Here is an 11,580-nt window from a genome sequence, read left to right as displayed (position 1 = left end):
AGTAATCTCTAGGATCTAATGTACAGTATGGTGACTGTAGTTAATAATACTGTATTGTACACTTGGAAATTGCAAAGAGAGTAGATCTTAAGTGTTCTCACACACACACACCAATGATAGCTATGTGAGGTGATGGGTGTGTTAATTTGGTTGTGGTAATCATTTTAAAATACATGCATATATTAAAATCATCATATTTTACACCTTAAAAAACATTATGGAAAATTTTAAAAAAGTGAATAAAAATAAAGCTAAGGGACAAGATGCTGAGTAAATTAAATAAATGATAAAATTTATTTATGCAAATTTAAGATACTTCTATACACATAAACACTAAATATTTAATGAAGACATAAAAAACTTGTATGCCTAAACACATTAAAATGGTAGTCTCTGGAGGGTAAGGGGAGGATAAAGGAGTAGGAAATAGTCTAATCAACGGAGAAGCTTTTCTTAGCCCATGTGATCCCGGCACGGGTGTTGACCTCTCTAACTCCTCCTTGTCACCTGGGCCCTGTGGTGGCAGGCTGGGCACGAGGACCATGCTGGGCCGGACCCTCCGAGCAGTTTCTACAGCACTGAAACAAGGCCACATTACTGCAACAGAGCTCTGTCAAAAATGTCTCTCCCTTATCAAGAAGACCAAATTTCTAAATGCTTACATTACTGTATCAGAAGAGGTGGCCTTAAAGCAAGCTGAAGAATCGGAGAAAAGGTACAAGAAAGGTCACTCACTTGGGGATTTAGATGGAATTCCCGTTGCAGTAAAAGACAACTTTAGCACGTCCAGCATTGAGACAACATGTGCATCAAACATGCTGAAAGGTTATGTACCACCTTATAATGCTACAGTTGTTCAGAAGTTGTTGGATAAGGGAGCTGTCCTGATGGGGAAAAAAAAAATTTAGATGAGTTTGCAATGGGATCTGGAAGCACAAATGGTGTATTTGGACCAGTTAAAAACCCCTGGAGTTATTCAAAACAATATAGAGAAAAGAGGAAGCAGAAGGCCCATGGTGAGAATGAGGATTCAAATTGGCTTATAACTGGAGGAAGCTCAGGAGGGAGTGCGGCGGCGGTAGCGGCGTTCACATGCTTTGCGGCTTTAGGATCAGACACAGGAGGATTGACCAGAAATCCAGCTGCGCACTGTGGGGTTGTTGGTTTCAAACCAAGTTATGGCTTAGTTTCTCGTCATGGCCTCATTCTGCTGGTGAATTCAATGGATGTGCCAGGAATCTTAACCAGATGTGTGGATGATGCAGCAATTGTGTTAGGTATGCTGGCTGGGCATGACCCAAAGATTCTACCACAATACAGGATCCTGTTAAACCATTTACACTTCCCACTTTTGCAGATGTGAACAAACTATGTATAGGAATTCCAAAGGAATATCTTGCACCAGAATTATCAAGTGAAGTGCAATCTTTTTGGTCCAAAGCTGCTAACCTCTTTGAGTCTGAGGGGGCCAAAGTAATCGAAGTGTCCCTGCCTCACACCACTTCCTCAATTGTCTGCTACCATGTATTGTGTACATAGGAAGTGGCATCAAATATGGCAAGATTTGATGGGCTAGAATATGGTCAGAGGTGTGACATCAATGTGTCTACTGAAGCCATGTATGCTGCAACCAGGTGGAAAGGGTTTAATGATGTGGTGAGAGGAAGAATTCTCTCAGGAAATTTTTTCTTATTAAAAGAAAACTATGAGAATTATTTCATTAAGGCACAGAAAGTGAGACGACTCATTGCTAATGATTTTGTGAATGTTTTTAACTCTGGAGTGGATGTCTTGCTGACTCCCACCACCTTGAGTGAGGCAGTACCATACCTGGAGTTCATTAAAGAAGACAACAGGACACGAAGCGCCCAGGATGATATTTTTACACAGGCTGTAAATATGGCAGGATTGCCAGCAGTGAGTGTCCCTGTAGCCCTCTCAAACCAAGGTTTGCCAATAGGACTTCAGTTTATTGGACTTGCATTTTGTGACCAGCAGCTTCTTACAATTGCCAAGTGGTTTGAAAAACAAGTACAGTTTCCTGTTATTCAACTTCAAGAACTAATGGATGATTGTTCATCAGACTTTGAAATTGAAAAGTTATCTTCTGTTTCTCTGAAACAGTAGTGATAAGTATAGCATGCAAATTAAAATAACTTGAAGATTAAAAAAAAATAGAGAAGCTTTTCTTAAACCAATGATGATAGTGAGCCAACAACATAGAATTATGTGATTTCAGTACTCTCTTTGCATCCAAAAGCAATGGGGAAAGAAAAGAAAAATGTAATTCATATTTTTTGGACAGCATTTTAAAAAGAGCCTAAGGATACTTTACATTTCAAATAGTCTTTGTGTTTTGTTTAGTGGTATATGTAATAACATGTAGTTATAACCTTTAATTATGTCAAAATCAAGAAAGCTTTTGGTGTTTTTTCATATGCTTTGTGCTTAAAGAGCATAATATTGATCACCATGAGATGAATCTTCTATATTTATATGTGGTAACTAAAGTACAAAAAAAATTTGTTTATAATGAATTCCTACCATGCACAATTGAGTTATATTGCTTTTTAAATCACAGTAATTCTTTTTTTAAGATTTTATTTATGTATTTGACAGTGATACAGTGAGAGAAGGAGCTCAGGCAGGGGGAGTGGGAGAGGGAGAAGCAGGCTTCCCGCCGAGCAGGGAGCCCGATGCGGAGCTCGATCCCAGGACCCTGGGATCATGACCTGAGCCGAAGGCAGACGCTTAATGCCTGAGCCACCCAGGCGCCCCAAATCACAGTAATTCTTGTGTGCATTACTATATACATAAGATATTTAGGAATCTAATAATTTATAAAATCCTCTGCAACTTAATCCTTGATTTTGATATGTATAAAATACAGTATTAGTTCTTTATAAAGGATATCAGATGAAGAAAAAAATACTGTGAAACCAAATACACTTATGTAATAGTCAGTGGACAACAAGGTTATATATATGTATAATGTGTTTAGGCGTGAATGATGTATGTTTTCAATGATAAATTGTAGTTATGTTTGCAGAACAACTTTCTTTTATTATGCTTCAAAAAGAAATATTTACATTATTTTAGAAGATTGAACTCTATGTGATAAGTAAACATTTATTTTAGTATGTTAGGGAAAAAAAGAAATGAAGGTTATAAATGAGAAGTAAGATAAGTATAAAAATGTGAACCGAGGGGGTCAGATACAGATGGAGATGGTGAGAAATTACCTGATTACTCAGAAGACAGTGCACTTTCCAGTGTTGTGTTTGGGTTATAATCAAGTGGCTTTGTTTCCGAAGGTGTAAGTGAGAAATTTTTATACAAAAAGAAAAAAAAAATCATACTAATAGTAAAGTCAGTCTATCTTGTACAGAAAAATTTTAAAACATGCCTGTCTTCTGATAAAAAGCCAAGATGACTTCTAGGTTGAAATCCAACCATTTCTCAAATACACCTAGAGTCTAGGTTCTTGGTGGATGAATCACAGGGTTATAACACTTTAGAGCCGAAAGGGACTAAGAGATGAATTTGTTACATTCCTCACTTTTGTAAAATGAAACAAAAAACAGCTGAAATCAAGATCGAAGACTGAGTGTGAATAAGGTATGATCCTCAAAATGGAACAGTTCTGTCACATATGCTTGGAGTTAACAGAGACCTGGAGATGAGGAACAGTGAAAGTCAAAAGAACTGAAGTTTGTGTGCTCTAGTATGGGATCACATTTGGCATATCACAAAAGAAGAGGAAATATCGTAAAGGAAAAGTTGGAGAAGAGCTATTGCCTAAAAGCCATGATGGGTGCTTTGGGAGAAATTAATATGCTTAATCACCATGTAGGGCTTCAATAATTAAAATATACGGTAAAAGTGGTATCAACATTAATTGGGTATTAAATGTGAATCTAAATCAATTTAAATGGTGAAAAAATAATACCTCAGATTATTGGGAACTTAATCCGAGAATGTCAAACTATATTGTCATTCATCTCTTTTATTTGGCAAGCATGTGACTTGTCTATGATCTACTTCAAATCCTAAAAAATATATTTTAATTAATCATCATATTTAAAGGTCATTTTCTAAATTTCCCTAGAGGAGATTTCACAGGGTCCTTTCAGTCCTATGCATATTGTGAATCTGGATTTATACATCCTAACATCACTCTCAGGTGATTGGTATTAAAGCACATCCTGAACCATTAACATGGCATTTGTTATTCTTAGATAAAATAAATAAATATATATATATTTTACTTTATTAGCATGGAGAGGAGAGTAATGTAGTAGAGAGCACAGTACATTTAAAATAAAAATATTTGGGTTGGCTTAGTACCTATGTTATTTCACCAAGTCATTAATTTTCAAATACTTCCTCCTATAACAAAATAAAAATGAGAATACTTGCCCAATATGGCAATCAAATTAATATATGTGATAGAAATATGTAAAGTACTTTAAAGTTGTAACTACTGTCTTCCTATACCTAAAGGTATGAAATACAACGTTAAAAAAAAAGCACAGATAGAAGTCATTAAGCACAAAGATAAAAATTAAAAGTTAGTTTCTAAAAATCAAGCCTAAAAATCATTGCTGTAATGACAGCAGCTCTTAACTTTGTGCTTTCTAGTATAAAGGCAAATAGGAATACATAAGGCAGAGGCCAAGATAGGTTACCAAAAGAAAGAAAAAATGGCAATTTTATTCTCAAGCTTATCTTGAGCACAAAACTTTATAAACTCTATCTCGAGAAAATAATGTTAAATAACAAAAAACTCCTTGGAATGAGTTTGTGTGGTTATACCAAAATTCCCAGATTTCACCAAAAAAGTATACAAATTAGTTTAATTTTACAAAGTTTAAAATTTTCTGCATGCCAAAAATTAATTACAAAATACACCTGGGAAACAATATTTGCAAAGGATATGTTCAGATAAATCATAAAAAATATAAGAAAGAACACCCTTTAAGTTTAAGACAAGGTACTCAGTAGCATTCAAATTAAATAAATGCAAATTAAAGATGCGAGACTATTTTTCATCTGCTAGTTTTGCAAAGATGAGTTTGATAATACTTTATCTGGTCTCTGACTGGAAAAAGAAACACCCATACATATATTATAAGCATGCAAATTGTTACAATTTCTCAGCAGAAAAATTTGGTGATATCTATGAAAAATAAAACTATGCATGCACTTTGACTTTGCAATTCTCCTTTTAAGATACATGAATAGAAATTGATATGGAGATCATGAAGCATAGTTTATGATGTCAGAAAACCAGAACTAAATAAATATGTGATGGCAGGACATTGGTTGGATAAATTATGTTATATCCATGCAATAGAATATTATGCAGCCATCTCAGAGAATGACTATATATACTGGGTGGAACAATCTTTAAAAGATAATATGCACAATGTTCTGCTATTTTCAACAACTTTTCCCATTTTGCATTTTTGTAAAATGAATGAACGGTCATGAATTCTTTATGCACAGAATGCCTGGAATGATACACAAACAAGTAAAATCATGTTTGCCACTGAGACACAGATGCCTAAAGTTGGCAGGGAGACATCATTTTGTACCGTTTTGTACCACTTGAATTTTCTTTTTACTATACTAATTTTCCTGTTATAAAAACAGCTGATTTCTATTCATTTTATCTGGACTCATCTTAGTTCATAGTGATAATAGTCCTAGGCATACAACATCCACTGAGGAAGATCCCTCCACATTTTGTACAAGTATCATCTGTCTGTAGGGTCTCAAGCCCTTCTCAAATTTTTAGTGGTTTTGCAAATTCTGGAGTCATTTTATCTAATTCCCTGGATTTCTTCTAAGTCCTGATTCCAGAGATCCTATGAAGCTTTAAGTTTACTTGAAGTTAGCCAGTAAAAGCGAGATTTCATTCCTATATTCAATAGTCACTTCTGCTTTTCTGGACTTATTTCTGGGAATCTCTTATGTAAAGAAGAAATCTGGACCAGCCTTCTAAGACTGTGATATTCAATAATCTTAAACATGATCTTAAACTGAGAAAGAATATTTATTAATTTAGTCCTATTCCAGAAAATTTAGGATATATGATCATTATTTACTGTTATAATCTGTAACAGCCCAAGAAACAACTAGAACCATTTTGAAGTTTGGCTTCACAGCCAATTTATTCATGTGCATGTTTTATGATTTATCTACTGCCTCCTTATAGCCTATCTAGTGAATGATATTTAACAAAAGCCAATACTGAACAAAATAATGCAAGTAAAATTCTTGGAACATTGTTTAGTACATGATAAGCACTCAAATAATAGTAGTTATCATTATTTTATTAATAACAACATAGTTTATTTAGTTTTTAAGAGTATCTATTGTTATACCCATACAAATAAACCAAAAAATATTAAGAACTTTCCAGTGTCTCAAAATAAAACGTGAATAGTCATGGAAGGAAAGTAACAGCTCATTTGAAAAACTAAAAATATTTTTAAACCTTCCAAAGTTTCTTTTTCTCCACATTCCAACACAGTTTCTTACCATTTAGGGAAGCTTAGAGGATTATGAGTCTTTAAGAACCAATGTGAGTGAGGCAAACTTATGTTTACAGTTTCAGTCTGTGAACCTCAATAGCTGTAATTTAGAAATTACACCAGTGTTTACCTCTCTGGAATACAAGGTATAGCCCTTCTACAGGACTGTTTTTATAAACAGTGCTGCTTATAGGTAGTAGGATAAATTATGGCCTAGAATTCTAAGGAGTGTTCCCCATGTATCTGAATATGAACTGTTCATGAACGAAGTCAGAATTTGGCCCAATTCCCAACACAATTGATGACAGCAGTTCACAGAGGCTAATCCTTTCCTATTTTCAAACATATGTATATATTAGTGTTAATTTTGGCAACCAATCTTCATAAGTATGTTATTTTGATAATACTTTTTTTCTTACTCAATTTTTTAGGCACATAATTTTAGATACCACATCAATGATCACTAACAAAAAATGTCCTGGGAATACATATAAAATAATTTCAGTTTTTTTAGACCTTAGTTTATTCTATTTTGTCACAAATCAGTGCTAGAACTTTCTAATACTGTGAATGAAATATATTCTTGATGTTACTGAAATAAATATACATATAAAATTATCTCTATTTTATAGACTGCATGGTAACTGAAAATTTTAAATAAAATCTTTCTGTTAAGAACGTAAAAACAATCCCAGCAAGTCAGTTTTGTTTAGAGAAACAACATTGCTATCAACAATATTTGCAGGAGTTTTAAATTTAATTTTAAAATAGAAGGTCTAGATTCTAAAACGAAAGCTGGCAGTTTCTAAAAACTAGGCAAATGTTATCTAAGCTAGAGTGCTGAGAAAAAAATAACTTGTTTTCTAATGGTTTTGGTTGCTCTAATAGGATCTTCTAGGAGAGGCTGACAACCAACTTCCTGCAAACATGCACGGAATGAAGGAATCACTCTTTCATTGACACTTTTTGCAAGATGCCAAAGCAAATAGCTGTACATAATGGATGCAAACACAACCTAAGATTCCATTTAAAAAGAGCTAAAGGAAATTTAAAGACTAAAGCCACAAGTTAGCAAAATCTTTTTGAAATATTCTGCCACTCCCTGGAGATTAAGTTTGGAACAAAAACACCCTGGTATTAGATTCTTATGCTAAAATGTACAGGTGTAATTTCTTTTTTAGTGTGTTCTCTGTTCTTCAATGTGCTCTCAGGAGGAAGTCACAAAAAATTCACTTGGTTGTTCTCCATCTTCAATTACTTTTCAAAATTTGCTATATAAACACATCTCCAGGATCACTGTGGATTATCTGTTTAGAGTAAAGGTGCTAATTCCACACATTATCACTTCCCAAGAGATTAAATTTTTAATATGTTTATGGGTCAACTTTTGACACCTACAAAGAAATTACAGATGTCCAGGAATGTGATTACAGCTTCATTTTTTAAGATAGTAGCCAAAATTTCAAGTTTTATAAGGGCAGGACTACACCAAGCAATTTTCCTTATAATTGTTTATTGTAGGAGTATTGTTTTATAATGTTAAAAATCATCCAATTTACCACTACGTGTAATCAACTATTTTAATTTTTCAGTATAATTTCTAGCCTTTTATAACAGTGATGTTTAAATGCTGGACTCTTTACCTATTCAGCTTCTTCTGGACCCTTTTCAAAAAAATATATTCCCCAACTTGACATTTAAAAGTGTTCTCTTGGACTATCTTCATTACTTTATATTCCTTTCTAATCATTTGCTTAAGAAGTTGGATAAAGAACTAGGGTTTTTTTCTGCTCTGAGAAATAAAATTATTAACACAAGTCTCTTGAGTCCTACACAACTTAGATTCAAAATAGAAAAGAAAAATACTCCATTATTTAACAAAAGGCTAAAGATAGTTTGTAATCTCCTTTGCTCTTTTCAGGCAGTGACTTCAGCAACAACTAATGCAGAACTGTTGGTGAATTTGAGTAACTGCCTTTGATAAGTTTAATTTTTAATTTTCATTATATATGCATTGATCTGTAGTTTGAGGATGTTTCCATAGTTCTTAATGAACTGACTTGGGTAGTCTACACATCAGATTCAGTATCAGATAAACCCATATCATATTGTCCATTTCATTATTTCTCTTCGTTTGCACAATGAACAACATTCAAAGGAGAAACAACCCAGTAGAATGGGTAAAAGTCATAATGTAATTCCATGTGACACAAATAATGCCCATTTCAGCTACACAGAATAAAGTTCATCTAGGGATTTCTATGTACTTGGGATTTTTGAGTACATCCTTTTATTCATCCTTCTGTCATCACCAAGATATAGGTTGAAAGGAGTTAGCAAGTATCTTCCTTCCATGTTTCATGCCCTCCCATAGCATCTTCCCCTTTCCTATTCAACTGCTACCACAGATCTGTGAGTAAGAAGACAATGGAGTAAGAGTCTATTTCTCTGTGTCTCTCAGGGAAGCAGTAACATCTGAACATGATTCAGATAAGACTTAGGGATAAAGCTCATACTGGCAGGCAGGCTCAGGCTGTCTTTCTGGTTCTGCTAGCCTGCAGTCACAGAGGTACCTGAAAGGATTCCCCCACATGTGAACACTAAGCCTGAGTAGAAAAGAAGACCCATGAATCCGTAAAAAGTGATCTCCTCAGAAATGGTAACTTGAACTAAATTCTGAGAAATATTGTGTTTAACTCTGAAATGTTAACATACAATCTGACTTCTGGGTAGACAAGGGTAAAATCAGTATCCCTGCTTTCTTTTTGGTAGAGCCGAATGTTATTGTCATATTCCTTTTTTTTTTAAAGATTTTATTTATTTATTTGAGAGAAAGAATGAGAGAGAGAAAGCACATGAGTGGGGGGAGGGTCAGAGGGAGAAGCAGACTCCCTGCTGAGCAGGGAGCCCGATGCGGGACTCGATCCCGGGACTCCAGGATCATGACCTGAGCCGAAGGCAGTGGCTTAACCAACTGAGCCACCCAGGAGCCCTGTTATTGTCATATTCTTAACTGGCCGATGAACAGTCACGCTGGGGCTGTCCCTATAAGAAAGTGCACACCCACCTGCCCTCACCTACAGTAGTGTTGTTAATGACCTATTAACTTACCAAACAGAGAGAAAGTGAATTGTCCATGTAATCTCTCCTACCAGATACATATATAAGCAAATTTAGGCAGAAATACAGAAAGGAGACTGATACTAGGGGAAAAAAATCAATTGAGAAAGCATCTCTTTCATAATCTTGAAAAGAAATCAGGACCGGATTTTCAAATGAGCCCAAGAAAGTCTAGCATGCACTATTTTATTTCAGTCCCTAATGACTAAGCCATATGTTTATTTCCCTAAATAAGGTGAAAAGAAGGAAGGCTTATCCACACTTTATCCTTATGTTACTAATCAAAACTCATCACACTTATTTTCAAAAGAAAATGTAGATTATAACACAATTCAAGTAATTGTAATTGAACATTTAATATATATCTGACATTGAGTGACAAGACAATAAAAATGGGTAAGACAAGCTTTTTGTCCTCAATTTGTCCATAGTATAGAGTGGACAACTAACTCAGCACTCAACGAACTCAGCACTGGAAGGTGGCAGCACTTCTACTGAGACATCTACAGGAGGACAGAGGGGAGGGAGGGCTATGAGTTGGTCCTCTGGCTGGCAGTATAGAGTGAGATTAGCTAAGATTTAGATGACTAAAAATTACTAGAAATAAATGGAATAAAGGGAGAACTTAAACAAAGGTCCAGGAGAAGAAAAGAACATATTGTCTTCTCAGACTCGTTTACCAGAACACATGAATAGAACCTACTAACACATAAGCAAATGTGACAAGAGATGAGGTTGAAAAGGCAGGATGGACTCTGATTGTGGCCTAATTGACTTTATATGGCAGGTTTTAGAAGTGGGAGTGGAAAGGAGAGGACAAATATCAGAAATGTTTTGGAGGTACAGGACATTGTGATGGACAAAGTAAGGGTGAGGGAGTAAGGGGGAGCAAAGAGATAAGATCAACTTGGGTTTCTATGTTGGATAACTGAGGAAATGATTAAGTCATTAACAGAGGATATAGGAGGAGAAGCAGTTTTGGGGTCAAGATGGAGAGTAGAAAAGATGATACAACAGTTTCTAAGAGGTCAAGCTTGAGAGTTCTATGAGTAACCTAGTTGGTTCTGTCAAGAGTTAGTGTGGAACTCAGACTGATGAGGCAGATCTGAGACCTACTGATGGGTGAGTTAGAACTGAAGGCACTTGATGAGGTTGGCGAGAAGGAGGAGAGCTTGATTGGCTTTCTATGCCATGTACACTAAGGGCTAGAGTTTAAATCAGTGTCCTTTTGGATGTCAGATACTGCTTCCTTTATACCATTGTTCCACAATCAGTATTTAGATATTCCTCCACATTTAGCATCCAAAAAATCAGGTTCTTCAGTTTTACTCACCTCCACCATCTCAACTATCAGTCCCTTCAGTAACTCTGTAGACCATCTTCTAAATAGTTTCTAAATCTTTCTATAACAATTACTCATGCCCAACCCATATTCATTTCTTACCTGGATTTTTGCAACAGTTTTAAAAAATACCATGGATATTTTCAAATATACACAAAAGTAATGAGAATGGCATCACATCCCCATATACCAATCTCTTGGATCAAGATTTGCTATATCTCCTTTAGCTAACTTTTTCTTTTCTTTGTTAAACAAGTTTAAAAGAAATTGTAGACAGCATATCACTCTTATTTATCTCAGTGTGTATCTCTAAAAAATATAGACATTTTCTTACATAAATATTGTATTATCATACTTTTAAATTAACACTATTATCTAGTGTCATTTTATACCCAATCTATAATTAATTAAATTTCTTCAATTGTGCTAAAATGTCTTCTGTTTGTTTCTTCAAGTAAAATTCCAAGCAAGGTCCATACATTTTATTTAGTTTTATGTTTTCTCCCTAGAGCATTCTTGCCTCCTTCAGTCACCCATGTCTGTAGCTTATCACAGAAACCTAGAAAGTTATCATGAAGA

General features: G+C 34.9%; 1 protein-coding gene across 1 annotated transcript; it reads left to right on the top strand.

Moving 5' to 3' along the window:
- The first annotated feature begins 530 nt into the window (after window positions 1-530).
- On the top strand, window positions 531-2,127 carry LOC112819676 (glutamyl-tRNA(Gln) amidotransferase subunit A, mitochondrial-like). The gene is given in 3 exon segments (XM_025866605.2): window positions 531-893; window positions 896-1,298; window positions 1,301-2,127. Coding segments are annotated over 3 exon segments (1,581 nt in total). The 5' UTR covers window positions 531-542.
- Window positions 2,128-11,580: the final 9,453 nt, after the last annotated feature.

This window comes from Callorhinus ursinus, unplaced genomic scaffold (assembly GCF_003265705.2).
Source record: "Callorhinus ursinus isolate GAN/ISIS: 27379988/994484 unplaced genomic scaffold, GSC_fseal_2.0 scaffold3, whole genome shotgun sequence".
NCBI lineage: Eukaryota > Metazoa > Chordata > Mammalia > Carnivora > Otariidae > Callorhinus > Callorhinus ursinus.
Note: the sequence above shows the minus strand (reverse complement) of the source record. Positions and strands in the feature narration are given on the sequence as shown.